The sequence below is a fragment of the Penicillium samsonianum genome (genome assembly GCF_028829775.1).
Source record: "Penicillium samsonianum strain IBT 33392 chromosome Unknown utg000002l_segment0_segment0, whole genome shotgun sequence".
Taxonomy (NCBI): domain Eukaryota; kingdom Fungi; phylum Ascomycota; class Eurotiomycetes; order Eurotiales; family Aspergillaceae; genus Penicillium; species Penicillium samsonianum.
Genome location: NW_026643260.1, coordinates 2,010,137 through 2,038,074, shown reverse-complemented (window position 1 = coordinate 2,038,074; position 27,938 = coordinate 2,010,137). Strand labels below are relative to the sequence as shown.

The 27,938-nt window shown below is 50.5% G+C and overlaps 12 protein-coding genes across 12 annotated transcripts; 8 read left to right on the top strand and 4 right to left on the bottom strand.

Moving 5' to 3' along the window:
- Positions 1–1,182: 1,182 nt before the first annotated feature.
- On the bottom strand, positions 1,183–2,122 carry N7471_002621 (HAD family hydrolase; the record flags this gene model as incomplete). Its single annotated transcript, XM_057275341.1, has 4 exons — positions 1,183–1,664; positions 1,757–1,866; positions 1,932–1,953; positions 2,023–2,122. 4 exons carry the CDS (start codon positions 2,120–2,122, stop codon positions 1,183–1,185), a joined length of 714 nt encoding a protein of 237 aa, XP_057139979.1.
- Positions 2,123–2,527: 405 nt separating this feature from the next.
- Positions 2,528–4,271, top strand: N7471_002620 (GNL3/Grn1 family GTP-binding protein; the record flags this gene model as incomplete). The annotated part of the gene is made up of 3 exons (XM_057275340.1): positions 2,528–2,549; positions 2,613–2,707; positions 2,769–4,271. 3 exons carry the CDS (start codon positions 2,528–2,530, stop codon positions 4,269–4,271), a joined length of 1,620 nt encoding a protein of 539 aa, XP_057139978.1.
- Positions 4,272–4,599: 328 nt separating this feature from the next.
- On the top strand, positions 4,600–6,011 carry cbfA (uncharacterized protein). Its single transcript, XM_057275339.1, has 3 exons — positions 4,600–4,934; positions 5,064–5,197; positions 5,335–6,011. Exons 1-3 carry the CDS (start codon positions 4,782–4,784, stop codon positions 5,864–5,866), a joined length of 819 nt encoding a protein of 272 aa, XP_057139977.1. The 5' UTR covers positions 4,600–4,781; the 3' UTR covers positions 5,867–6,011.
- A 741-nt stretch (positions 6,012–6,752) lies between these two features.
- Positions 6,753–8,508, bottom strand: N7471_002618 (putative SIR2 family histone deacetylase (Hst4); the record flags this gene model as incomplete). The annotated part of the gene is made up of 2 exons (XM_057275338.1): positions 6,753–8,113; positions 8,172–8,508. The coding sequence occupies 2 exons, from the start codon at positions 8,506–8,508 to the stop codon at positions 6,753–6,755; spliced, it is 1,698 nt and encodes a 565-aa protein (XP_057139976.1).
- A 930-nt stretch (positions 8,509–9,438) lies between these two features.
- On the top strand, positions 9,439–13,174 carry N7471_002617 (mediator of RNA polymerase II transcription subunit 16). Its single transcript, XM_057275337.1, has 10 exons — positions 9,439–9,823; positions 9,877–10,222; positions 10,300–10,543; positions 10,599–11,062; positions 11,119–11,338; positions 11,398–11,517; positions 11,585–11,695; positions 11,751–12,017; positions 12,074–12,205; positions 12,266–13,174. The coding sequence occupies exons 1-10, from the start codon at positions 9,681–9,683 to the stop codon at positions 13,015–13,017; spliced, it is 2,799 nt and encodes a 932-aa protein (XP_057139975.1). The 5' UTR covers positions 9,439–9,680; the 3' UTR covers positions 13,018–13,174.
- Positions 13,175–13,219: 45 nt separating this feature from the next.
- Positions 13,220–14,542, bottom strand: N7471_002616 (60S ribosomal protein uL29). Its single transcript, XM_057275336.1, has 4 exons — positions 14,409–14,542; positions 14,207–14,346; positions 13,747–13,972; positions 13,220–13,600 (listed from the first exon to the last, which is right to left on the bottom strand). The coding sequence occupies exons 1-4, from the start codon at positions 14,409–14,411 to the stop codon at positions 13,595–13,597; spliced, it is 375 nt and encodes a 124-aa protein (XP_057139974.1). The 5' UTR covers positions 14,412–14,542; the 3' UTR covers positions 13,220–13,594.
- Positions 14,543–14,674: 132 nt separating this feature from the next.
- Positions 14,675–15,779, top strand: N7471_002615 (putative vesicle transport v-SNARE protein Gos1). Its single transcript, XM_057275335.1, has 3 exons — positions 14,675–14,842; positions 14,899–15,012; positions 15,077–15,779. The coding sequence occupies exons 1-3, from the start codon at positions 14,777–14,779 to the stop codon at positions 15,578–15,580; spliced, it is 684 nt and encodes a 227-aa protein (XP_057139973.1). The 5' UTR covers positions 14,675–14,776; the 3' UTR covers positions 15,581–15,779.
- On the bottom strand, positions 15,780–17,108 carry N7471_002614 (mitochondrial ATPase complex subunit ATP10). The gene is made up of 2 exons (XM_057275334.1): positions 16,623–17,108; positions 15,780–16,532 (listed from the first exon to the last, which is right to left on the bottom strand). The coding sequence occupies exons 1-2, from the start codon at positions 17,045–17,047 to the stop codon at positions 15,896–15,898; spliced, it is 1,062 nt and encodes a 353-aa protein (XP_057139972.1). The 5' UTR covers positions 17,048–17,108; the 3' UTR covers positions 15,780–15,895.
- A 482-nt stretch (positions 17,109–17,590) lies between these two features.
- Positions 17,591–19,886, top strand: N7471_002613 (DNA-directed DNA polymerase IV; the record flags this gene model as incomplete). Its single annotated transcript, XM_057275333.1, has 4 exons — positions 17,591–17,975; positions 18,028–18,200; positions 18,248–18,649; positions 18,702–19,886. 4 exons carry the CDS (start codon positions 17,591–17,593, stop codon positions 19,884–19,886), a joined length of 2,145 nt encoding a protein of 714 aa, XP_057139971.1.
- A 924-nt stretch (positions 19,887–20,810) lies between these two features.
- Positions 20,811–23,328, top strand: N7471_002612 (uncharacterized protein; the record flags this gene model as incomplete). The annotated part of the gene is made up of 7 exons (XM_057275332.1): positions 20,811–21,309; positions 21,364–21,875; positions 21,936–22,047; positions 22,108–22,472; positions 22,522–22,911; positions 22,968–23,157; positions 23,222–23,328. 7 exons carry the CDS (start codon positions 20,811–20,813, stop codon positions 23,326–23,328), a joined length of 2,175 nt encoding a protein of 724 aa, XP_057139970.1.
- A 752-nt stretch (positions 23,329–24,080) lies between these two features.
- On the top strand, positions 24,081–25,047 carry N7471_002611 (uncharacterized protein; the record flags this gene model as incomplete). Its single annotated transcript, XM_057275331.1, has 4 exons — positions 24,081–24,231; positions 24,325–24,353; positions 24,407–24,544; positions 24,607–25,047. The coding sequence occupies 4 exons, from the start codon at positions 24,081–24,083 to the stop codon at positions 25,045–25,047; spliced, it is 759 nt and encodes a 252-aa protein (XP_057139969.1).
- Positions 25,048–25,562: 515 nt separating this feature from the next.
- Positions 25,563–27,708, top strand: N7471_002610 (uncharacterized protein; the record flags this gene model as incomplete). Its single annotated transcript, XM_057275330.1, has 2 exons — positions 25,563–25,941; positions 26,000–27,708. The coding sequence occupies 2 exons, from the start codon at positions 25,563–25,565 to the stop codon at positions 27,706–27,708; spliced, it is 2,088 nt and encodes a 695-aa protein (XP_057139968.1).
- Positions 27,709–27,938: the final 230 nt, after the last annotated feature.

Below are 27,938 nucleotides of genomic sequence, written 5' to 3'. Positions count from 1 at the left end.
CGGGAGGGAAATCCACAATATCCTCGTGAGCATCTAACTCCTTTCCCGAAAGAGCTGGCTGCAGCTGCAGCCAAAACTCCCAGCCCCAATAAGAGCAGATCTGGGATTTTTTTTCCAAACCTGAAGTCATCCTCCTCGGGGGGTGCATTTCCGTGCTCACGGCCTGGTTCCACATCCACCCAAGACTCAAGCGTGCATGAACGGTAGTTCGCGGCCCGCCCTGCCCGAATCATTGGATCAGATGTGAGTAGCAGGTACATTTGCATGCTGTAACGCCGTGACGAAGAAATCCGGCTTTGAGCTGCAAGGATTGCGTAGTTGCATACCTATGAAAGGTGTCCACCACGCACGCCATGGTGATCTAGGGCGTCCAGTTACTGTGTCAACAGCTCTACAGCTTGATCCTTGCCGGCCGAATCATCTAGACGAGCCACCGTCCTTGTTATGAGACCTGCCGGCTGTCATTAAACGAATTCGTACTTCGTACTCCGTACTGCAACATAGAACCACCGATTCGTGAGCATGGCTGGGGTGAACTCCATACCTGCTTCAAAGTATCTACACATGGTGGGTTATATGTGGAACTCGTGCATATGTACTTTTTATCTTGCATCTTGCACCTTGCACCTTGCCTGGCCCGATTACATCCCCGCCCGGGGAACCACCTGAGCTGCTTCAGGATTTTGTATCTTTGTACCGTTTCAGGATATGCAGAGCCCAGTGCTTGTGGTCGGGGAGCATCCAGCCCTGCTCAAAAGGTCCAGTGGGCGTCAGAGCCAGTTACATAGCCTGAGACAGCAGTAAAAAAAACCTGGTTCCCTTTCTACGTAGATACGAGGTACCCTTTTTCAGCACCACCAGCTGTGATCTCGCCTTTCAGGGAAATACGAACAAATGGTGCACATTTGCCAGTTTACAAGTCCTCTAGCTCAACAAACATGACTCCCACGCCAAGCCAGACAAACCAAGGGTTGATAACAAAGTCTAAAAATATGAATATATATCTAACAAACCAACCTGTATGTAATGCAAGTTAATTCTAAAAAAGTCATGACCTCTTTACCATGAGATCTTTAGGCTGTGTATCCAACTCCGAAGAAACCCGTTACGCAGCAGCGAATGCAACGGTGCATCCCTGCCCATGCAGCAGCGAATCGGCGAAACCGAGATGGCAACGACCATCTATTGATACGCATTCTTGATCTCGATCTGCACCTGGCCATCAACAACCGCCTTGACCGAAATGCTCCTCAAATCTTCCACAATCCAATCCGCACCAGCCTCCTGAAGCTTCTGCAGCGAATGCGTCGTCGTCAACGCAATCACTTTGAACCCAGCAGCCTTACCAGCCTTGATACCAGACGGTGCATCCTCGAGTACGACAATCGAGGTTGACTCTTCAATGCCAATCAGCTTCCGGCCTAGCAGGTAGCAGCGCGGGTCCGGCTTGCCGAGCGGCACGTCCATTGCTGTCACCAGGTTCTTGGGGTGTGGGAGGTTGAGTACTTCCAGCCAGCCGTCGATTAGAGGGCGCGTGCCGGATGTTACAACACCCCATCTTGCGCCGGAGGTCTCGAGGGCTGCGATAAGGTCGCGGCCGCCCGGGATCTCGACGGCGTCGGAGCCGAATTCTTTCGGGATGCGGCCTTCGATTTCATTGACATCTGTGGTGAGGTGGTGTTGTCAGTTTATATCCTATGGCTATGCTGGTAGATAGGAGTCGGTTCTGAGTGTTTGGAATGTCCGGTAGACTTACAGTCCCAGTTGGCCTTGGTCTGGTCGTATAGACCCATTACATCGATGCTGCGGCGGCCATGCGAGGTCGCGAGGATAGTCTTGGGGTCGACGCCGAGCTCTTCGCCAATTCTAAAGCGGGAACCATGTTAGGGATTCTGTTTGCGGAGGTCATGTGGGGTGTGTTTATGACTCACTTGTGCCAGTGCTTCACAATGGCTGTTTAATACCGGATAGTCAGCATTGGTTTCAATGGATCCTAGGAGGACTCGAGTGGGGATCGAATACCATCAGTCGAGTCCACGATTGTGCCGTCAAAGTCAGAAAGAAGACCATCGAATGTATGGACCTGCGCAGGCGCGGAGAACGATCCTGTTGTAACGGTCATGGTGGGGGATGCGGGGAGAGTTGAGTGCGTGGAGTCAATGGAGAGACAGAGAAGCTGATGTTGAGTGAAAGACAAGAAGCAATCTGTTGAGAATTTTCTCGAATGTATCAACAGAAGTATCAACAGTATGAGAAACAAGAACTTCAAGAGAAGATAATAGAGGCTAAGGCATCATCAAAATATATTTCTTGCTTATCTCCGATGCCTCCACAGAGTCGGGTATGTACCTAATTTGGTAACCTTCCCGCAAGCTTAGTCATTTGAAAAATTTCGGAGATCGGCCTAACTGCTAATCCGCTTATCGGCTGGGAAATCTTGGCACTCAACTTTTTCTACTCCCGTTGCGGACTGACTTTGAGGGTTTGCTGTGCACTTTTTTGTGATCAACAAATACGTGCATTCAAAATGGTTACTAAGAGCGGATTCGGTATGATACTCTTTTCCACCACTCGCTCACGCGGTCCTGAGGCGTAATTCTAACGGTCTACAGGCAAGACTTCCAAGCGGGTTCCCGTCCGCCTGAGGCACAAGAGAGAAAAGTCTGCTGTTCAGAAGCAGAGAAAGCAAAAGAAGCTCGCAAAGAAGGTATTACAGACAATATCTCCATAATGGTTTTGATCGAAGGTTCTGACTATTTTCTCTGCAGAACCCTGAATGGCGGTCAAAACTTAAGAAGGACCCCGGCATTCCCAATCTCTTCCCCAACAAGGACAAGCTTCTCCATGACATTGAAGAGCGGAAGCGCATGAAGGCCGAGGAGCAACAACATATTCGCGAGGAGGCACGAACCCGCAAGACTGAAGGTCTGCCCGCCAAGACTGGCACCGAGGCTGTCGACATCGACGAGAACGATATTATGGATGATGATATGGATGCTGAGGGCAATGATTCGAACCCCATGGCTGCTCTTCTCGCCTCAGCACGCGCCCGTGCTGTAGAATACGATGATAACCAAAGTGACGACGAAGAGATGGAGGAAGATGAAGACGACGAGGATGAGATGGATGAGGACGATGAGGAGGGCGGCGCAACTATTGACGAGTCTGCCCCACCATTGGTCAATTCAAAGTCTTACTCAAAGGAGAGTTCACGACGCCAATTCGACAAGGTGTTCAAGCAGGTCACCGACAACGCCGATGTCGTGCTGTACGTGCTTGATGCCCGCGACCCCGAGGGCACCCGCTCAAAGGATATTGAGCGCGAGATCATGATGGCAGATGGTGGCAACAAACGGTTGATTCTCATTTTGAACAAGATCGATCTGGTTCCGCCGCCAGTGCTCAAGGCCTGGTTGCTTCACCTGCGCCGCTCTTTCCCCACTCTCCCTCTTAAGGCATCCAGCGGCACCACTGCCAACGCACACAGCTTCGACCACAAGCAGTTGACGGTCAAGGGTACTTCGGATACGCTCTTCCGTGCCCTTAAGTCATACGCCGGCGCCAAGCAGCTGAAGCGAGCCGTCTCTGTCGGTGTCATTGGATACCCCAATGTCGGCAAGTCGTCCGTCATCAACGCACTCACCGCACGTCTGAACAAGGGCTCGAGCAATGCATGCCCAACAGGCGCCGAGGCTGGTGTTACCACTAGCCTGCGCCAGGTCAAGCTCGACAGCAAGCTCAAGCTGATTGACTCGCCCGGAATTGTCTTCCCCAGCTCCGGTGACAAGTCTAGCAAGAAGAACAAGAAGCAAGAAGACCAGGCCCGTCTCATTCTCCTCAATGCCATCCCGCCCAAGCAGATTGAGGATCCCATCCCCGCAGTCAACCTCCTGATGAAGCGTCTATCCTCATCGGAGAACCTCCTCGCCAAGATGCTCGAGTTGTACGGCATCACTGCCCTCTTCCCCGGCAATGGCGACAAGACCACCGACTTCTTGGTCCAGGTCGCCCGCAAGCGCGGCCGTCTCGGAAAGCGCGGTGTCCCCAACATCGAGAGCGCTGCCATGACCGTTATCAACGACTGGAGAGATGGACGCATTCAAGGCTGGGCCAATGCGCCCGTGCTGCCCGTTGTCTCGGCGGATGCTCCTGCCGGCGATATTGAGCCTGGTGTCGACACTACAAAGGTCGTCACCGAGTGGGCCAAGGAGTTCAGTATCGAGGGTCTCTGGGGCAACGGACAAGGTGATGACGAGGAGATGGCCGAGTAAGGGCTGCTCTTCCTGCTCGCGTTATGAACTCATTATCTCATTTGATTCTATCTTCCTGGATACCAAAAAGTGGGCGTTTTAATTATGTTGGCATTCCATCCTTCCCTAGGTTTGATCTCAATTTCAGTGGTATAAAAACATCAGTAAAATGACTATTTTCCAAATAAACCCACTAAAACTGTAGATCGTAATATATATTATTGTAGAAGTGAAGATTGAAATAGAAAATCATGTCGAAGTAGAGTAGACATCACCGCCAAGCCCCCACACTCGCGCATCGAGAAATCCAACGCGTTGGCGCGTCTTCCTTGCAACCCTCGAACGCTGTCCCATCTCCAAAGCCCATAACCACAGCTCAACCCTGAATACAACCCTAAGGTCCTCTATAGAGAGAAACAATCAGGCCTTGACTCGATTCAATATCCAAGGGGGGCCCAGATCGTCAACCCCCCGATCCCTTAAACCGCGCAACCAGCACGAAGACACCTTACCCGCTCCAAACCTACAAAAATGCCACCTCGAAAATCCACGTCCTCAGTGACGGCCGCTGATCCAGATGACTCCCTGCTCCAGCAGTCGCCTCCAGCACCGCACACCGACAAGCCCGTCTTTGCGACGGAGCAGCAGTTGAAGGCTCGCGCTGAGGCGGGCGCAAGTGTCGAGGTAAGAACAAAGACAGAGACTTGAGCATGCATTGTGTATTGCAGGATGATACCATATCCATGCACTCCTTCATATACGGCATGTGGGAAAAGGGAACCAAGGCTAACGCTATTCTCCGATAATCCGTAGGACTATCTCCTACCACGCTCATTGACGATTCGTCTCGCCAAGTCGGTTCTCCCGCCGAATACGACGATCCAGAAGGACGCCGTGTTAGCTATGCAGAAGGCTGCTACGGTGTTCGTTTCCTATCTGTCTTCACAGTATGTTTGTCCTTGCCCCGCTGCCCTTGGCCTTTGCATTCGAGTCCTCCAGTCCAGAATACGGGATGGCAAATCTCGATTTGTTCTACTCTATCCCATGGTATGATATATCGAACTAACCCTCGATCCAACCTTAGCGCCAACGATGCAACCCTCAAACGCACCATCGCCCCAGCAGACGTCTTCAACGCCCTCTCCGAGCTAGAACTCGACTCTTTCCGCGGCCGACTTGAACAAGAACTGGAGGCATACACGGAAATCAAAGCCGGGAAGCGCAAGCCGAAGAAGGTTGACGAGAATGGCACGACGCAGGGTGCGTCAGGCGAGGGCGCGACTCAGGGCGATGGTGATGTCGAGATGTCTGATAACCCCGCGAAAAGAGTGAAGCGGGACGGAGATGTGGAGGTAGCTGTTGGTCCGCCTGCTGGGGATGATGGGGATGAGACTCAAGAGGAAGATGTCGAAGAGGAAGAGGAAGAAGATGATGAGAGTGAGGATGATGAAGAGGAGGAGGAAAGTGCTCCGCGTGAGGATAACCTTGAGCATGTGGAGGATTTGGACCGTGAGCCTGGTGCGAGAAGGGGGCCTTATGATCCCGATGCTGAGGAGACGGATGAAGATGAGGATGGGCCTGGTAGTCAGCTGCGGGATGATCTTGGGTTGGGCTAATTATCTATACCATGTCAAAGGGGTTTATATGTGGATGAGCTAAAGACGACTCAAACCTGGATGGCATTGGGGAGAGGTTGACTGGCAAAGAAAAGAATGTTTCTGCTGTATTATACACATAATGACGAATGGATTTTATGCTGCGCTCTGTTGATATATATACTTGGATACAGTCGAAGATGGTGGGTAAGTTTGGATAAAGTCCAGAATATATATGTAGTATATCAATCCTCGACATGCAATACAGTTGCGCAGCCAGGAGTTTATATAAATATATTATATCAAACCGCAATGCCCTACTACACTAGGCATTGAAGCCTACAGGAACAAGAGAAAGAGACGAAATTACATCCCAGTAGAACGAGGAAAAGAGTATTAAACGAGACAGCACCTAACAAGATTGAAATTGTATGAGGTGTGATGAAGTCGGGGATATCTCATTTAGATAATCCAAATGTGAACACCCCTGCAGATTGGCACGAGCGAAAATAAGAATAGAGAATAAGAATAGAAAAAGACTTGAAATAAGAAAATCCCATCGCGCTGGAATATGCCAGCTTCTTTCCCGAAAAACGCCTGAGCCAACCCATGCGAGAAACCGTGGTCTATCAATGGTATCTTGCGAAAAGAGGATAGTAGCAATCATCATCCTAAAGCAAACGCAGGTGATGCAAGTAGGAATACAGTCCACGAAGAGGAAGTATGTAAACATAAGTGAAGAAATGGAAAATTTCAGAAGGGGATAGGGGGAGCAGTGAAGGTAGCACTGGGAAGAAGAATGAAAAGAAATAACTCCAAGGACGCCATTTGGTAACCATGCATCATGTCATGAACTTGCAGTCAACATAGAATAGAATATCAATATCATGACCGGAACATAAAACAGTCACGAGGAAGCCACTGGCCGAGGAAGAGACTCTGGGTTGAGCATGTCTGCTTTCTCGGGTTGCTCTGTTTTTGGCAGAGGACCGTTGTTCCTCGAGGCGCCCGCTGGGACCGGTTGCATAGGTTTGCCGTCGGCCTTTGTGACCAACTTGCCAGCGGATTGAGAGGTTTTGGTAACACGGCTGTACGAGCTGATTTTGTTGACCGGGACGGCGGGCACGCCGCGCTTTTTCGAGGCAGCAGTTGTTGTGGGCTTCTTGGGACGAGGATTGGGGGCGGGCTTGGTGATGAACTTGGAGGTAGGCTTGCGAGCAGCAGGCTTTTCTTTCTTGATAATATCTTGGATGGATCGCCCATTGCTTGCTGGGTTTTCGATCTTGATTTTCGTAGCTTTGGTGGCCGGCTTTTTCATAGGCTTCTCGTCATGGCTGGAAGAAGGTGTGACAAGACCAGTATCTGCACGAGGTCTCTTTTTCGGCGTGACAACGACGGAAACGTCCGTGGAACTGAAGCCGTGAGAAATGGGCTCGGGCGAGGATTCATACACGCATGGGGTAATGTCCCCTGACTCCCATGATTTCAGGTTCACCTGACGTGCAACTTCATCGCATGAGCCCTTGATGATCAAGTCAAAGCAGTTATCGAATTCTTTGCCGCTTGGTGGTTCATTGTTGATGAACATCGTGACACCATCCTTGCGACTGCGGATCATTGTGCACAAGCTCTTGACGAGTCGGCGGACCCCGGGAATCTTCAAGCTGGTACCCGCGACAATCAGGACACGAGGGCGGGACTTGATATCGGCGTTCATCACGGAAGTGATTGCCTCCTCGTCGGGGTTGTGCTCGTTGTACAGGACGATGCGCGGGCGCATGCGGCCGATTCCATGACTCCGTTGACCGCCGATTTGGCGAATTTTGTCGTACTCAGCGCACTCTGTGCAAGCGGGCGGATCGGCTTCCATGAACATATCGGGTTTGAAGTTGTCGAGGTAGCAACACTTCTGGCATACCATCTTCTCGATACTGCCGTGCAGTTGAATAGTGACCGGCCAACTACCCTTGACATTAAGCGGGACCTCAGTTGCCAGTGGTTCCATAGAGGTTTCAATGCCATCGATATTTTGGGTGTAAAGTCGCTTCAGGCGAGACTCGATACCTAATCGGGCGAGCATTTGGTGGAAGGCGGTGGGTTTGATATTGGCAACCTCCTCCGACAGCGACCGGACCATTTCATGGAAAGGGGCGGTCAATGCGTCATCCTGATAGACGGCAGCATCGAAGAGAAGCTTGCCGGAAGCTTTCAGGTTGTGCTTTTTTTGCAATGATTTGAAGAGACCGTCCGTGGAGCGGAAGTCCGGAACTATGTGCAGAGGTAAGAGTTGGTTCAAATATGGCAGAATCCAAAAGCAGAAACTTACTACCCGCAGCCGTGGAAATGCCAGCGCCAGCGATGACGACAATATCTTTTTGATGACGCAGAGTTTGAACAAGCAAATGGTGTTGACCATTCTGTTCATAGAGAGATTTGGATAGATCGAGATATTGAGTAGTCCGTTCCTTTGGTAGGGGGTTGCGTCTCCTCTTTGCGGGACGGGCTTGGCGTGCAGAACCCTCAGCAGGCTCAGCTCCCTCTTGGGATGAAGGCGTTGGGTACCGCTCTGCTGGCTCTGGTGATGACTGCGCTGCTAATGTTGGTGATGGGGGCACGGAGCTCAACTCCGAATCAGATGAAAAATCTAAATTGAATTCCCCCATGGCTGCGTGGGAGTTGCGAATGGGCTGAAAGGTGTAACCGCGTAGGAGAATGTTCACCCCCAGGGGGAATCGGGGCGAAAAAATCCGGGTGGTATCTCCAAAGTGCTCACAGACCGTAGAAAACCTTGAAAAGAGAAATCATGTGTCTGGGGAATAAAGATCAATAAAGATCAATGACGTGTAAGACCTTGAGATAGATGGGAGAAAGGGTAGAGAAGTGTAGGGGTAGTTGTAGGTAGAAAGTTGTAGCTCTGGAGGAAGTTGACGATGAGGTCAGCGTTTGGGGGGGGGGAAGGGCATTAATGAAACTCGTGCACTTCAGGGCTCTATGGGCCGGAGAAAAAAAGAATAAAAAAAGGGCGGCCCGTAGGAAAAACAACTCTTTGTTTTGGCCGTAGGTATGGGATTTCCGTAGGAATGTGAATGTGGTTGAGGAAGTAAATTGATTTGAACCGAAATGACCAGAAAGGGCGGGACTCGATGTTGTTTTGATGCGAACGGTTGTGGGTTTAAGACTGCTATGCATATACTTCGGAATAAAGAGGGAAATAGTCCAGTAATAGCTTCTTTCATCCTCTTTGAAACACCATTGATTGTACTTTGTAGGGGGTTTATAATAGTCAATTGCCCTTTTACACACTAATAGGGCTCTTAATACTCCCTATTGCGCTCTTCCTATTATTCTCTTATTTTTCCCTATTTTCCTTCCTATTTTCTTTTCCATCTTTTTTTCTATTTTCCATGTTTTGACAGTTCGAGGGCCCGACAGTGATTCGCTCTGCTATATAGTGGGTCACCTGATATTCTTCTGATTGGTCAGTTGACGTTGGCAGGGCTACCCGTCACCTGATCCATGTCACGAGGTCTGACTAAGCACATCGGGAAATCCACCGGTCCCTGGAGGTCCAGGCGCTGACGGCATAGGAACATCTGGATTTGGTCTATGGTCCCCTCATATTGAAGTCTGGAATTGCTGCATTGACTGTGATATCGTTGGTGTTTGTGACATCTCCTCGAACATTACGCGCCGATCTCGGGAATCCCCTGCCCCCTTGACCAAATAATAATAAAGCCCATCTGATATTCAATGGTCCGGGGAACTCTATGAAGCCATGCTGCTGTATTGATTCCCTGATTATCAAACATACTTGACAAGTGGTCCGACAAATATTATGCCCTTGATCATGGAGGACGGTATCGATGTGGATGATCTCTTTGGAGAACCTAACTCCCTGGAGCTGGGCTTGCCGGCCGCCTCCCCAATCAAAGGTCTAGCACAATGCCTAGATGAAATGCGTCTATTAGGGTGCTGCCAGTAAGCGTGGAAGAATGCTCTACATCCGCATTCCAGGACTAACAATCTTCTAGGAAAATCGCCTGGTCTCGGATGGGATGTATTGCATCTATTTCCCCAGACGGACTCCGGGTTATTGTCCGCCATCTCCAGTGTCGTCCATCGGATGGCAAATGGGTGCTCGGAGAGGAGTCATCTTTGGCTCCAGTCTTGGAGGCCCATAATGGCAATCAGCTGGCCCATCTATCATGGAATGAGACCGGCTCAGAACTGGCCGTTGTCGACTTTTCTGGTCGCATATCAATATATTCCATTTCAATTGCATTGAACAGCATCACAGGCTTGCGTCAGGCCTCATTTGACTCCGGCGACGATGGCAGCCAGGTTGTTGGAATGATGTGGCTGAACTCCCAGCGTTATGTACGTCGAGTCCCCGAACCATTATCTGTTAAGATAGATCAAGATAGGAGCGAAAGGATTTTAACATGGAAATATAGGTGCATGCATTTCACCAAGCAGCCAAGGTGAATGGTCGATGGGCATACTCGCCTTTCCGTCGACGCCCCGTCGGGCCATTCCACCCAGCCAACAAAGGCGCATTGATATGTGTGACCAGAGCCGGCCAGATCAAGCTGATATATCAAAACCCAGACAGCAAATGGGCCGAGCTGCCAGCTGAACTGAAGAACACAGGGTACTCGGACAGACTATTAACGCATGCATCCATGACCGCCACACAAGGTATCGCCTTTCAGTCGGAGCTCCATTTCCCGCCGTTACTAACGTATTAAAACAGCTGGGATCCTTCTCTCCACCTATTCTGCATGCCAGAAAATGTGTCTTTATAGAGTACACATCAGCTGGAACCCGTCACAATGGGAGCCGGCACAAGGAAAACCGCCTGGCCAATTCCCTATCCCTACCTTCCGTTTAATCCACTGTAAGGTCGACATGCCCAGCAATATATTGAACATCAACCGGGGCCCGGAGCACTCCGACCAGTCTTTGCCGTTTTTGAACTCGGTATACTCGTTGACACGACTAGAGATCATGCCGGGACAGTTTGATAGCCCCGCGGGGTCCACTGCCAATCCTTGGATCCTGGCTGTCTTATCGAAGCCACTCCATGCTATACATGACTATCCAGATCAGCAAGGCCCGCCGAGTGTGATTGTCAGGTGGCATTTGGAATCTGCACCGCAGATCCTCCATCCCAAGTTTGACGAGGTGACGTCAAAAAAGAGCAACGCTCAAGCAAAGGTGTGAATTCTTCGGGGTTTGACTGTTGCGTGAAATCTAGACTGACGCATCCTCAGCCCAAAATGGAACTTCGCAGGTTGGAGGACATTTATTGCGACAAGTATATTGTCTCGGTCGATTTAGTAGAGCATGGGACAGTATTGGCTGTCAGTCATGACGACAGCTCAATAACATGCTACGACACACGGACAATGACCGTTTTGAACGACCTTGACGATTCAAGCACAGTGACCTGTCTGGCCCAGGCCGGGTTCCAGTACCCACTCGAAACATCAGGTATGCCCGGAATTGATGGATATTGCTTTCGGATGCGTGGCTAGAACTGACATGGACAGGTCTCCACATTGCTTTCTCTCCTAACGCTTGCGTTGCCGTTACGCTGGATATTGACGGACATATGCAATTGAGGGTGATGGAGCATTCGTTCGGATCCACAGAAGGTCTCTATGACGAGAGTATGTGTTTTCTAGATCACCTATCAGGTCACCTTTGTGAGATAATAATACTGACCGAGACATGTAGACAATTTTTCCGCGGCCATTGCGGCCTTGACATTGGCATTCAGTCGAGGCTGCGGAGTTGATTTCAATACAGACGACATACTCATGGTTGCTCTCGGGCAACTATCACCAGGTGAGTGCTCCGAAGACCTTCGTATTATTACCAAGACCGCTGACAATCCCCAAAGAGGCTCAAATCACATTCATCAGCGAGGTGTATCGTGCACTGCCGGTTAATTGCAATTTCACAGCCGAACAGGACAAACTCATGAGCCATCCGTACATACCTCGTTGTCTAAGCTTACAGGCAGGACTGGGCTTCAAAGGGAGACTCAAGCGCCGCAATCTCTCATCGGCTGTGCCGTGGGCAAGCCTTCAACTCAGACATGCCTCAGTGCTATTTGCATATTTCTTCCAGTATAATAAAGGGGGACAGACTGAGTCGCATGATCCAGGTGAGTTCAGAAAAAGCCAACTCAGTTATCGTGACCCGTTGCTAATTGAAACAAAGATGTTCTACGCATGGTCTTGGGTAACACCAAATGGACATTAGACTTCTCTCACTTTCTCCTAAACGAAATCTTCGACATGGCCGACGAATTCGAAGATGTCTTCAATGACCCAGAAGCATTCACACAGAAATGTAAGGAACCCTCCATAACAAACTCCAGCTTCAAGCTCACCCATCTGACTATCTTCGCAGTGAAAAACTCCTCTTCCCTCCCCCTCCTAATCCTCCTCTCAAGCATGTCGCGCGCCTTCCTCCGCTTCATCTGCCGCGGCCTCCGCGGCGTGCATGCCGGCTTCGCAAGCGCAAACCCCGCCTCTCTTCTAGGCGACTCCCGTATCTACTACACAGAGATCTGCCAAACACTAGAATCATCGCCGGTACGAATCGACGTGTACGAGAAGTTCCTGGCAGGAGTCGACTCAGCCGTGAAGCACGCCTACCAAGGCGCTGGCTTCGGCGACGCCGAAAGACCGGGTCCGGAAAAGGAACTGCTGGTTAATGCGCGCATTCCGCCAGTCCTCACCACAGCCGTCGCTACCCTCCTCCGGCAGACAGTCCCCGCGCTCAAATCCGAAATCAACCGCATGGCTATCTACCTCGGGGATTATAGCTGGCTTGGTTTTGGGAATGACCGACGCACGGCGCTGTACCGTAAGCAGCGTGAGGTCGACATCCTCAAGAAGTGTCCGTTGCGCCCGCCCTTGCCATTGGGGAATGATGGTCGCGTGGCGCCGCTGAAGAAGCGCAGGTGTGCGCGCTGCTGTGAGGTCTCTGGTGATACGAATCTGCCTCGGTCGCTTCTGTCGTTTAAGATGATTGCTAAGCTGGGGCTGTTGCGGTCTTGTCTTTGCGGGGGGATGTGGGTTCTTGAGACGGATACTGGGGATATTGGGGTTAGGACTGCGAGTGCGAATGGCAGTGGCAATAGGGTTAGCCAGACTTAGGACATCAGTCAGTGCTGAAATTGGATACTATAGCTGGCATTCTGGCTTTGATCTAAGGTGGTGTAGGGCTGGCTGATCCAGGACGTGAGGACATGTTGGTTTTTTTTAAATCTTAGGCATACTTGTGGAGTGGGTGGTATTGGGATGTCTTGCATCTAGATTCGTTTGGTGACCATAGCAAGACATCCATGGATCCTCAATCCGACATTTATTTTTGCTTTGTACTTGAGACGTAGACTGGAAATGCAAATTACTCAAGATATGTATATTGTAGAAATATATATATATCGAGTCCTGGCAGACGATACATATCCATGAGATATATTCACCAGTCTTACATGATAGCAAGAGTGAGAGCAAGAGCAAGGAAAGAAACCTTGGAGAATGTCTAAAATCATGTCATGTCAAGAGTCGATTTGCATCCTATTTAGATACATAATCAAATTCCATTTTTTGGATGTAAAAAAAAGAAAAACCGACCCCTCCACAAGCTTTCGGATCCATCTGTCACGTCCTGCTTATGTCCAAGGCCAGCAACGTCTTCCCACAAAACTCCATATCCGAACAAGTTCTGCGTTTAAGCCTGCAACAAATAAATCGTCAGCATTGTGTTCGGCTGATTCGTTTCGTCTGATGGGCGAGGTTCTTGGTGGCAAGGGCAAAGATGAGCGAACATCTATGAACCCTCGTTCCACCTATTCCCTGCCCAGGATTGTCGGAGTATCATACCTTAACGGCGTACTTCCGCTGGGGGAAGTGGATGGCACGCTTGCGGAGCTTGTCGGTGGTCTGGGTACGCTCGTGCTTGGTGAGACGGCGGCGGATCTCACGGGTGAGCTTGGGGCGGAGGTCGAGCGGGAGGTACTTCTTGTTCTTGTAGAACAGACGCAGCTGAGCGCGCTGGTTGGCGTTGATGACGGTGAGAACACGAGCGATCGACTTGCGAACCTCGCCGCTAAAGAAAAATTCCAGTCAGCATCAAATCTCGAATATCGATGAGCCCCCAGTAATCGTGCGCTTTGTGCCAGATCGTATAATCCATCTCTTCCTCATCGATCGCTTGGTTGAATGCTGGCGTAATCCTCCTCTTGTATTGTTGTCTTGTCCGGGTTCGATCGTTCCCATCCCGCAGATCTTCAAATTCCATCCGCACAAAAAAAATCAAATATCGGGGGTGTCGGATACGCACATTCTCTGAGTCTTGGAGGAAGCGCCGGAAGAGATCTTCTGAACGCGGAGAGCGTTGAGCTCAATCTTCAACTCCTCGAGCTGTGTGGCGAGCTCATCCTTGTTCTTGCCCCAGAGCTGACCAGCCTTGACCTTGGACGACTGCGAAAAAAGAGCGATTCATCAGCATTTTGTTATCAGAGCCTTTGCACAGCACGACATACCATGGTGGCGTTGAATTGTGTGGGTTGTCGACGTTGAGAATTGAAGATGTCCGAGGGTCAATTTGCGACTGGTTGTGGGACTAGGGCTAAGCGAATTTGTGACTTTAGCGGGTGCACGTGATTACGGTGGCACTAATGCCTGGATATAATGCCTGAAGTTTCTGGCCAGTAGATGCCTGGGCCCTGGGGCATAAATTTACTGTATTCGGTTAGCGCGATTTACCCCGTCATGGGCTGGCACTTACGTAGACAAGCAGGTAGCACCTCGGCCCTTGCACAGGTTGACTATTTAGTCTGAAAAGAACTACAAAACAGATCAGACTTCTCTGGTGACTCCATATATACATTACACATATCTTCTGCCTACCATGGCATCCTCAACCAGTTCAGGTTGGACACAGCTCCGGCAACAAGCACGGTCGCTTGAAACTCAGGTACCAATATCTCCTCACCAGGAGTTCTATACCAATGTTAACTGACGAACCGATAGACCGAGAACCTTTTCCACACTTATTCACAATTTGCCTCGATTACCAAACCTCCACCATCACCTACCGAGGAAGAGCTACGGCTTGAATCGCAATTGAAAGACCTACTCGAAAGAGTACGTCCATCCACCAACATTCAACAGGAAAAAAAGTACCGATAGCTAATTGACTTCCGTATAGCGCGAGTCTGTCATCGCCCAACTATCCCGTCTCCTCGACTCCGAAGCCACCCTCACCTCCTCCGCCCTAAAACAGAACAATGTCTCCCGCCACCGCGAAGTACTGCAAGACCACCGCCGCGAGCTCCAACGTCTGACCGCAGCCATTTCTGAATCGCGCGATCGCGCAAACCTACTCTCCAATGTCCGCTCAGACATCAGCTCCTACCGCGCATCCAACCCTGCCGCCGCCGAGGCCGAGTACATGCTCGAAGAGCGGGGCCGAGTCGAGAACAGCCACAGCATGATGGACGGCGTGCTGAGCCAGGCATATGCCATCAATGAAAACTTCGGTGTCCAGAGCGAGACAATTGCCAACATTAATCGGCGCATTGTCGGCGCTGCTGGCAATGTCCCCGGCATGAACTATCTCATCGGCAAGATTGGAAACAAGAAGAGGCGAGATGCTATTATCCTCGGGTGCTTCATTGGGTTCTGCTTTTTGATGTTGCTGTTCTTCCGGTAAAGTATGGATGCGAGGCTCCAGCGGCAGGTCATCTATAGCGCTGCCACTATGTCTTATTGTTCTTGTGTCGATTGCTGCTCTCCAGCGAGTGGATTTATCTTGTCGAAGGCGTTTGGGTTTGGGCATGTTCCGAGTCCCCCTTGATGGGGGATGCGACAGAATCGATGATAATTCTCGTGAAAGGGTCTTGAAGGCGCCTATTTGTTATACTTTCTATTATACAGATTCTCTATTGTATGTACAAATTCAACCGAGAGCGGAATAAAATCACATCCAAGGCTCCAGTTCAGGCAATCCTTTTCATCCCAGCCTCAATTAATACTTGCGAGACGGGTCCTGCGCTCGGAGAATAGTCTTCTTCTCCTCAATAAGCTTCCGCAAACCAGCATTAAGTCCCTCCAACTCAGACTTCTCAGCCGGTCCACTCCCCGCCCAGCGAATGCGACACTCCGAATCAACCAGGTAGACATAACCGACCTTGGAATTCATCATTCCAATAGTCTCCTTGAGTGCCTGGTCGAAACCCTTCTGCACAAGGAAGTAGCGCGAATGCTGCTCCTTCGCCAATTTCTGCCGCATCCGCCACATGAACGTCTTCACTATAAACGCCTTCAACCGGTTCTCCTCGAGATTGATGTCAATCCTCTGCACATGTCTTCCGCCGCTGGCCATCGCCTCCACAAGTCCGGGATTCTGCTCCGGCCCCGTAAACGTCGCAACCTGGCTCTCGGCCCACACGCTTGAGAACAAGTTTACGACGGAGATGCTGCCGCGCAGCTGCGTCGTCGTGTCCTGGGGGTCCTTCGGTGTCGCCAGCGTTATGCCGCGCATGTTCGGGAAGTAAAGGGCTCTGTCGGCTTTGAACAGCCGCGGGTTCGAGACAAAGGTCTTGCCCTCGGCGAAGCGGAGATTGGACCATTCGCGGAAATACGGCTTAGCGACTTGTTTTGTCCTGTGGTTGCCATTGTTTGTTAGCACTACTATTGCCAGCTTTGGGATCTATCTCGGGGTGTGAGACGAAGAGGAAGAGGCAAGATCGTACAATTCCTTGCGCCGCTTTATGTGCCGGTCATAGTTGGTGAAATCGTCGCGCCGCTGGCGCATCGACCGCGAGTCAACACCTGTGTTTTGTCCTTCTAATGGCGCTTGCGGGCTGCCAATGGGCCGGTCCAGGCTTGGAGGAACGAAGTCTGCGTCGCCGGGCTGAGGTCCATCCTGGGGCTGGTTCTGTTTGAATTCGATGGCAGTCGATAGGCGGTGTGCCTCGTTTCTTATGTTTCGTTTCACGGGGGCGGCGTCTTTTCTGTCGATTGGTTTCTCAGGCTTGCTGGAATATTGGCGCAGAGAGAAGGGTTTGGTCCGTAGCTGGGAGAGAGCTGCAGGGTTGCGGAATTGGCAGCTTAGACAGCGGCCGGTCTGCAGGAGGGGGAGGTCGGCCACCAAGGTGGGGAGGGCAGATTTCCACATATTGGCTAACGGTCTATCAGTCAATGGGCTGTCCACGGGTGTGTAGGGTGGTGGATTGTGAGGTTATTGCTTTCGAACTTGTCCGCGCATTTGATCTTCCATGGAAATCGAGAGTCACATGACACAGTATTTCCACTTTAGGAATCGTTGTCGATGCTAGTTCTATCCTTATTGGGGGCAATAACTATAGAGTAGATTTTATGTTGTAGAATAGTAGTAAATAATACCATGTACCTAGGTCTATGCTATTCTCAAACCTGGATTAGATATTTCTGGCTATAGTTCACCTATTGAGTAAATACCTTCCACTTTAGGCTGGATCACGTGACTTGGCGCCCATTTCGCGCCAGTCAATCGCGTCTGACGTCCACGGGTCATCCAAAGTGGCCCAAGGAAGTTTTCGGACCATTACGCTTCCTTTTCTCTCGGACAAACATTATACGAGTCATTCATGGATGTCCCACAGTGACTCCAGGCACCTATATCATGAACCATTTCCGGCCCAGGCACCCACCCCTCCATTGGAAACCGGACTAGCCTACTATGAAGGACCTATTTCCGACTAAAAAGAGCTTTTTTGCGGCTCTTGACCGACTGGATGATTCGGATGATCAAGATGAAGAAGATAAGAGCTGGGAGAGTCTCCTGACTTCTGCAGACAAAGAACTTGATAAACCAAATCCAAATAGAGTCGCTCTTTCCCCGGAGTGTATCCCACTTCCTCGTGCAAATTCGGACCCTATATCTTCGTGTGACAGCAAGAGAAGCAGTCCCGTCGCTTTCCCCAAACCTGCTCCTACGAACCGCCCTGGGACGACTGGAACTATGCCTACCATCAAGAGTGGAGGGCCTCCTCGAAAGAAAAGAAGAACCAATAGTGCCAAGATAATCCCAGATGACCAGCAAATCTTCAAGGGATTAATCTTCTGTAAGTACTCTAGATTTCTCACAGCCTACTCTCACTGAACTCTCGATTCCAGTCTTCTTCCCAAACAACGATATATCTCCATTCCGACGATTGCGCATTCAACGAGCGCAAGATTATGGTGCACGATGGAGTCGAAATTGGGCCACCGACGTCACTCATGTAATTATGGACAAAGGCTTGCTATCAACGGATCTCCTTAGCTACCTCAAGCTTGAAGTTTTGCCAGTCAGTTCATTCATGAGATATTCAGACTTCAATATTAACTGTTGCAGACGAGTGTTGCTCTTGTGAATGAATCCTACCCATCCGAGTGTATCCAGTTTCGTTCGGTTCTTGATACCTCACACCTCCGCTTTGGTGTCAATGGATCCCCAACGACCGCCGAGAAGGAGAAGCCCCCAGTGGCAGAACCATCACCTCCTGATTCTCTCCCATCGAAACCATCGCGGCGGGAGAAAAACCAGTCCCCAGACCGTTATTTGTCTCCAGTCGAAGAACCGACGCCAAATCTCTTGCCAAAAGACTTCCCAGAAACCGTACCCCAAAGTGTGCCCCTCGCTGTGATCTCCGAACCGGTCCATGAAACTGCAACCGAAGAAGTGTGTACAAGAGGAAACTGGGAGCGGGATGCACTGGACGATATAATAGATGAGGCTAAGGCCACAAGTCATCTGGTAAAACTTCTTCTTGTTACTGAAAGCTCATACAACTGATCTTTATAACCAGCCTCTGGATCCAGTTGAATTTCCCATTGACGAATTTGCTGCTGATGCCTCAGATATCGAAACCTCGAGCTCAGGGGAGGAGTCAAATTGGAAGACACGAAAAACATCCACTGGAGAAGGCAAAGACAAAGACAAAGACAAATCTGACTGGACCAAAGGTTTCGCCTGTATGCAGAAGTTCGATCCGGACGCGAAACTTGATAACCCAAACAACAGAACCATCGAGGTACTTCAGCAAATGCTGGAATACTATACCCAGACGGCAGACCAATGGCGGATTCTGGCCTATCGCAAAGCGATCAACGCTTTGCGAAAGCAACCAAACAAGATTGCCACACGAGCACAGGCTCGGGCAATCCCTGGGATCGGAGAGCGGTTGGCTGACAAAATCGAAGAAATTGTCTTGACTAACCGCCTTCGTCGTCTCGAAAATACCAATCATACCCCAGAAGACTTGATAATCAAAGAATTTCTCGGCGTCTATGGTGCTGGTCTTCCCCAGGCCTCCAAATGGGTCGCGCAGGGCTACAAATCTCTGAAGGATTTATTGGAAAGGGCCCCATTGACTAAGCAGCAGCGTATTGGAGTGGAACGCCACGGCGACTTCACGCAACGAATTCCCCGCAAGGAGGTCGAAGCCCACGGGGCGATCGTGCGAAAGGCGGTGCAGGCCGTGGATAGGGATATGCAGGTGATCATCGGGGGCTCTTACCGCCGCGGGGCACTCACCTGCGGGGACGTGGACTGCCTGATCACCAAACCAGGTGCCTCGCTGGAGCAAATCCGCACCATGATGCTCGGTCTTGTTGTCCCCAGATTGTTCAATAGTGGCTTTCTGCAGGCCAGCCTTGCCATCTCGTCGCATCAGGATGGATCCAAGTGGCACGGCGCATCAGCCCTACCTGGCACCAACCTGTGGCGTCGGATCGATTTGTTGTTCGTTCCTGATGCGGAGATCGGGGCGGCGTTGATATACTTTACGGGGAATGATATATTCAACCGGAGTATGAGATTGCTGGCACGCAAGAAAGGCATGTGCTTGAATCAAAAGGGTCTCTATGCGGATGTGCTTCGGCGCCAGCAGGTGAAACTGAATGGGGGCCGACTGGTTGAGGGTCGGGATGAACGTCGGATTTTTGCTCTGTTGGGTGTGCCCTGGCGGCCTCCCGAGCACCGGATTTGTTGATGCACAAGATAGTCTTGGTTTCATCCATGGGTTCATGGGAGTATAAGTTGCGGTGGCAACAATATTCTTAGTGTTGTTAACGGGTACTGGCTGCATACAATATTGGGGGAACTGAGGTTTGGGGCCCCGGGGACAAGCACCGAAATATAGGCACGGGAATCTTTGGATTGGCGGTTTTCCTACATGTAGGGATAGTATGTATACTAATTATTTGTATTGCTGCGTACCAAGTATATACAGATTACCAAGCCTCCAAAAAAATAAAAAAATAAAAATAAATGCTACAGCTTGCATAACTGCGCCATACATAGAGTTTACATACAGAAGGAGAGAGAGAGATTCAGAGAGAGGGAGAGGCAGTCACAGTGGCACAATGTGACTAAGAATTCCTCTCCCTCCAGTACTCACCTTTCCTCTTCTTCAACCTCATCCCGTAACAACTCATCCTTTCCCTCGTCTCATATCCAAGTTGATATTGAGGCATTCTTCTTCTCTCATCACCGCCTTTCTCCTACCGCCTTGAAGACATCACCGCCTTTCGTGCGGTGAAGCCTCCATCGCGTGTTCCTCCCCTTGCGATTCCCAGACCGCCCTCTACTGCCCTGGGTTTTGCCCGCACATCATCGATTCAATCATCTTGAGATTTGTATTTTTGTGTTCCATTTCGAGTCTCTTCTGAGGCTCCAGGTTCTATCTGAGGTTCACAGCCTGGGCCTCCCAGTCCCCAGTGACTGTGTGCGTGATTTTCTCCCACATCCCACATTCCGCGTCTCTAAACCGAGTCCACAGACATCAGCTTGGCGGGACACACTGCCTATTCTGAGCGAGCGACACGTCGATTACTCTGGTTGACTCTTTACTGTCACTAGCCTCATACTTGACACGTGAAAACCTCCCAAGAACACGTCCACAACCACCCCCACAATGGGTCGCAAACCCAACCAACTCATCCTCGAGTTCTTCCACCGGGGTCCTAAGCTGGAAGACGCGAGCAATCGCTACCAACATACGTGCAAAGCCTGCGGTGAAGTATTTCCCAAGGGTCGCATTGACAGCCTCACCAACCATCTGGTGAAAAAATGCCAGGCGATTCCCCTACGCGACCGCCAACGCGTGTTGTTGCGACTCCACGAACTCCCCGACTTGACCGACGGTGACTCGAACAAAGATTCTCCTTCTGGAAGTAAAGGCAAGTCTGCCGATGGTGGATTTCCCAATCGACAGAATTTCGACGGTCTCAACGTGTTGGCCGAAGCCTCGCGACAGGTGGGCGCCTCGGACGTGACCAAGCGCGGACCTGGATACACTCAGTCTGTGACAGCTGGAGGCAAGACCGTGATTGTTGACCCTGCTCTTGAAACGGAGGGATTCCAGGGACACTCGCAATCTGACTCCAAGATGGAGGGTACAGTAAATGCCGAGGGTATGTTTTCCTTTTGTTCAATCTTGCACGCCTTCGACCACTAACAACTTGCAGGAACTCCCCAATCGTCCAACGCTCCTAGTATTCCTGCCCTTCCAAGTCACACCCCGGGCGAGCATCCTGCATCCATGTCTCCGCCCCTCGGCGATGCGTCCATGTCGCCTGAATCTACCTCTAATGCGCGCCAGTCACAACTGTCGATGATTGCGGCCTCCGCCAATGAGATGGTCCCTCAAGGAATGTCAATCGACAGTGACAACCTTAGCTCTGATATGAAGCTGGGCCAATGGAATCAGCAGCTGTCCACACATGAGCAACTTCTTTTCGACAGCTTGCAAGAACATGATCCCTCGTTGACTGCTGCCACCCAGCGTGCGGCATCTTACCCTCGCCCTATTGCGATGAACCCAAATACCCAGGCAAAAGGGTTTGTGAACGAGTTTGGTAACTCAACTAAGCCTATGAAGCCTAAGGTTCGGGGACGTTTCACGGCAGAGCGACGCCGCGAAGTTCAAGATGTGCGGAAGAAGGGTGCATGCCTTCGTTGCCGAATGCTCAAGAAACCTGTATGTATTTGCGAATCTGTGGATGTGAGATAAGTGAACAATACTGACGAATGATGATAGTGCTCTGGCGATACCCCTTGCACAACTTGCGCTAGCGTGGAGAGTGCTCGTCTATGGAAGCACCCGTGCCTGCGCACCCGCCTTTCTGATGAGTTTGAACTCTACAATGCGAGTATGTTGCCTATGTTTTGCTCTTTTTGAAGATATATGAACATACTGACTCGGATTCTAGATCTCAACTCTACACTTGCCTACCATGACACTAACAGCATTAAAAACCAAATCAAGTTTGAGCACTACTCTGGTCGCATTGAAGTTACTCACTTCGAGGAGAGCAATTCGTTCATGACTTTCAGTGGACTGCAGGGTCATCGCTCTTCAGTGTCTGCACTTGACCCCCAGTTGCAAGCCCTTGGAGATGACCAATTCTCTGGTCCCTCGCAAGAAGTCTACCTCCTGGACGCGGACTCGGATGACATCCCAAGCAAGTTGGAAATGTACATTAAGAAGAACGCTTCTTACTTCTACGAGCGAGAGACCTCGCCTTTCATGAAGCCCACTTTGCTTCTTGCTGCTGAACTCAGCCAGGGAAAGAAGGTATGTTGTTTGACATTCAATGTGGAGACTTTTATTGACATAGATACAGGATATCCTTCTGGAACGTGTGTTGGAGCTGTGGGTCGCGACCCATATTCTCGTCGACACGGAGCTCACCTGGAAGACTTACTACAACCCTACTCTGCCCCCGAACTCGTTGCACTCTCTTTCTCAGCCATCGGATGAGGGCCGTCTGCCCATCGAGGAGGTGTCTGACCCAGAATCATATGGACTTCTCTGCAGTCAGTTGCGTGCCGCTATGGAGAAGCGTGCCTCGCAGCTGAGCAAGTTTGTCATCAATGATTTGGAACGTCGACTCCTTCAGCGCCAGAAGTGTGGCTGGTTTGATACTTTCATTGTTGCTATTATCCTCCTGAACTGCGTGGAGCGCACCTGCTGGCTGTTCCGTTCATGGGACAACGAGAACTTCTCTCAGCGCGTAAGTGGATCATGTCTACTCTTTCATGATACATCTAACTTTAACAATCCATCCAGTGGCCCCTTGACAAGCGTCCTCCTTACTACTTCAACCAGTCTGACCGCTTCGCCGACATCCTGGAGATGCTCTTGCGCATGCGCCATATCCCTCCCAAGGCCACTTTCCGCCCGGACAACGGTATTCTGAAGGCAGTTGACGGTAGCGACGAGCACGCCGTCCGCTGGTTTGATATGATTCAACTGACCCGTAAGTCACATCACATTATATCATGATTTTTACATGTCTGGAGTTCCTTGACTAACATTCCCAGCCTACTTCATCGAAGAGCGCAAGAACGCCGTCTTCGACCCATCCGACTCGCGCTCCCTGGATTGCCACCACAGTGCCAATCTCCTTGAGCCTAACAATGCCACTTAGCTTCTGACAACAAAAAAGGACAAAAACAAAAATCACAACAAAAAGTCTAAAAGCACAAAACTTCGAAAAAAAAGGAACCAACAACAATGTCCGAGTCACATTTTTCGTCCTTTGCGTTGTCAGTGTAGGTAAATTGCTGGTGAAACTTGCCATTACGAAAGCGATGGCGAAATGCATGGCATCCAAGCCTCGATTGGCTTCTGAATTGAGGCTGGTCTTGGGTCTGATTTGCTTATGGAGTTTGTTTGCAGGTGGATCTATTTTCATGAAGCGAACTGCGATAGAAAATTTCGGAGGAATCCATCCATGGATGGATGTGGAATGTTCTGATCTTTCTAATTGGGTGTTCGTGGGTGTTGAAGGGGGTATTTTTTTTTTTCTTCCTGATATCTGTAGCTTTAAAGCTTTATTCATTAGGCTTAAATGTATGAAGTAAATGTTATTTTCATCGCAGTAGATGTAGCGTGTTTTATGTAGATGTAGTATGTAGTAGTTACATCAGTTCCTGTGCATGTGCACCGAGGTTGGCAGGGAACTGGGTCAGGGCAGATCAAAGAGTGAAAAATAGAACAGAATATATTATATCATATTACATTCTAGTCTTATTGGCTGCCCAAGTGATCTTTGACCTTTCATTTTTTCATAACTTCTTGGATGACGTAGGCTCAAGAATCGGATGATGGGGCACTTAATCACCCTAACCCGGCCTTTCACGGGGGAAATCGAATTCCCTAGACTTTACTTCCTCAACCATGCCTCCATTCCGCAACTTCCTAGGACGAAAGTCCCAACCCAATGGGGATCCCACTGTCTTGGATGAGAGCCATCTCTCTCCAAACCAACGCCCTGCGCCCATACCGATCCGGAGTAGCCAGGATGAACCCACCGAGTACAAATTGAGTGGTATGTTTGAGTCCCCGCACTGCTGTGACTTCGAGGACTGCTGCGGCGACTTGGCTCCCTTGGAGTGCTAATAATGCTAACCTCGGTCCATAGTGGTCAACGACAGCGGTGTCTATCTTCCGGTATAGCCTGTGTTCTCGGGAAAATGTGATACACCTGCTAATTACTGCGATAGCCTTCTCCCCCAGAGCGGCCGAGTTTCTGGCGCCGGTACCCGGGCTCCAACAAATCCATTAACCATCGAGATCTCGTTGATGAGAATGAGCCTTTCTCCATCTCTCGCGAGTCCTTTGACTCTTATCGCCGATCATTTGTATGCCCCACGAACCCGAACCGATCTGCATAAACCCGACTGACATTAAATCTCCAATCTAGGATATCTCCGCTCGCTCACCCATCATACATCCCGATGCTGGTCCCTCTCGAACTTCTCTCGATTCTCGATTCTCTCGGTTAACCCCGTCGGGCACTCACTCCAATAGCCTCACCAAGTCTGAAATCATGGAGGAAGAAGCCTTCGAAGAAGTAGGGTTAAACGACGAGGCGAAACCTAAGAAGAAGGGTTTCCTCTCCAGATTCGGCGACTCTAATAACGATGCGCAACCACCCGGGCCCAAGTCTTCTACCTCGTCCTTCAACTTCCATATTCCCGGCCGGAAGCGCGGCCAGAGTGGCGGCGGATCAGAACTGGCGTCTGTGAAAGTCCCCCCTCTGCACCTGCGCCCACCGATGAGACATGAAATGATGAGTGATGAGCTATGTTTAATGCGTTGTGATTCTCTCTACGGCGTTTCGGGTTTGTTTCGGGTGATGTAAGCCACACTCTTTCAAGGAGTAATATAAGCTGGGACTTGGTCGATGATAATAGGGATCATCTTGTCCCTGGAGACTCTGGGTGGCTCATGTCACTTATTAGCATTTTGTACATCTGTTGCTATCGAGTTGCGACTCGGGCCATCTGTGCTTCGTTCAAAGACAATGTCCTGCATTTTATTCTCATAGAACTTCCATGGCAATCTGCCCTCGGACCTCCACATATCAGTCGATCTTATTTTCTGTTAGAAATTCAATAGAAATATTTATTTTAATATGTTGTTGCTAATGTGTACGAACCTGCTGGAAGTCATACCTAGGTAGTCCACCTGGGCAGGGCTATGTTGTATCTTATCAGTGCAAACTGTGCAAACAGCTGGCAAAAAAACTTCCTCCGCCTGCAATCAAAAAAAATTATCCACCAGGACATCGAGCAGTCTCCGCTCGCAAAGACCCCAGTTTTATTACTTTTTTTTCAATCGGAGATACCCTACAGCCTACGGAAATTATCTTTCATAATGGCTGGATTGAAGCGTGCTGTTGACGGCAGTGAGGAGCGCAATGGCAAGCGGAGCAAGACTAAGGAAGGCTCCGCATCGAAGTCCAAGTCCGTGAAGTCGAGCTCTTCATCTAAGAAGGACTCCAAGAAGGATTCCAAATCCAGCAAGAGCGACAAGAAGCCCTCGAAGAAGGTTCAGAAGGAAGAATCCTCGGACGACGATGACTTTGACATTGACGATGTCTCGGACGAAGATATTGATGCCCTTGATGCCCTTTCAGACGATGAGATGCCCGATGTGAGCGAGGAGGAGGAGAAGCCCAAGTCAGACAAGAAGTCCGATGCGGATGACGAAGAGCGGAATGAGGCCTCAAAGAACCCCAACCCCAACCCCAACAGTAAGTTTCAGTTCTACCTCCTTGGCGGTGCCACATCTAATCATTATTGCGCGCTTAGACAACAACTCTCGCGAATCCCACATCAAGCAAAAAGCACTCCAGCAGGAGCGCAAGGCCGCGAAGCCCAATGCCGATACTGTCGCCCGCTCCAAGAAGTTGTGGGAGCAGTTGCGCCGCAAGTCCCACGTGCCTCTGGAACAGAGAAAGAAGCTTGTCAAGGAGCTGTTTGAGATCATCACTACCCGCGTTCGTGACTTTGTGTTCAAGCACGACTCGGTGCGCGTTATTCAGACTGCTCTCAAGTACGGAAACCTCGAGCAGCGCAAGCTGATCGCGCACGAGTTGAAGGGCACTTACAAGGAGCTGGCGCAAAGTCGATACGCCAAGTTCTTGGTTGGAAAGTTGATTGTCCACGGAGACGACGAGACCCGCGATTTGATCATCCCAGAGTTCTACGGCCATGTCAGACGTCTCATCCGCCACCCCGAGGGCTCATGGATTCTTGACGACATCTACCGCACAGTTGCGACCAAGGCACAGAAAAACAGACTCCTCCGCGAGTGGTACGGTCCCGAGTTTGTCATTTTCCAAGATGAGAATGACACCACTTCCGATCTCGCCAAGATCATCGAAGCCCACCCCGAGAAGCGTGGACCGATCATGAACTACTTGCGCGAGCTGATTAACCAGCTGGTGCAGAAGAAGAGCACCGGTTTCACCATGCTTCACGATGCTATGTTGCAATATTTCCTCTGCACAAAACCCGGCAGCAACGAAGCGAACGAGTTCATCGAGCTGCTCAAGGGTGACGAAGAGGGTGACTTGGTCAAGAACTTGGCTTTCACCAAGTCCGGCTCCCGTTTGATGTGTCTGACGCTCGCATACTCCAACGCCAAAGACCGCAAGCTGCTCCTACGATTCTTCCGCGACACCGTCAAGGCCATGGCCGGCGACGTCTACGGTCACCAGGTTATCCTTGCCGCTTACGAGGTCATTGATGACACAAAACTCAGCGCCAAGTCTTTCTTCCCCGAGCTTTTGAACCAGAACGAAGCCGAAGAGGCCCGCCACGAGGAACTCTGCTACCAGGTCAACGACTTGACCGCACGTATCGCCGTGCTATACCCCTTCGCCGGCGAACGCGTCAAGTGGCTCCTCCCCGAGGCCGACCAAACGGTCCTTGAAGAAGTCCGCGAGGTCCGCAAGGAAACCTCCAAGAAAGACCCGGCCATGCGCCGTCTGGAACTCGTCAAGGCCGCTTCGCCGACAATGCTCGAATTCATCGCTGCCCGCGCCTCTACTCTCCTCGAGACGACCTTCGGCTGCCAGTTCCTCTCCGAGGTGCTGTTCGAAGCCGACGGTGACAAGACCGCCGCTCTCGCCGCCGTGGCTGAGGCCGCCAAGTCGCACACCGAAGCCCGCGATACCGCACACGCCGGACGTCTTCTCAAGTCTCTTGTGCAGGGTGGACGATTCAACCCAGCCTCGAAGTCCGTCGAGAAGGTGGAGCCTGCGTTGAACTTCCACAGTGTGCTGTACGAGCAGATCAAGGATGAGGTCATGGACTGGGCGACGGGGGCTAACCCCTTCGTGATTGTCGCGCTGGCTGAGTCGGAGGACTTTGAGAAGAAGAGCGAGCTGCTCAAGACTCTGAAGAAAAACAAGAAGGCGCTGGAGCAGGCCTCGGCGTTGGTCGTGGAGAAGGATGGAAAGAAGAAGCCCAGCCCGTCTAGCAGTGGTGCGAAGTTGTTGCTTTCAAAGATCTAGATATAAGCGTTTCTACGGGATTATTGCATGTGTAATTACGTTGTATACAAAAAAGCATACCTTTCTTTTTTTCTCTTCTCTTTTTTTCTCTTCTCTTTTTTCTTCTTTTTTTCTTCTAATGAACGTTGAGTGTCCCTGAAATTACCTTCTCCACAGGTGTGGAACTCATACTCTTACGGGTGGCCGATCTCAGGGGTTCGTCCATTTTTATTTTAACCATAACAAAGGAC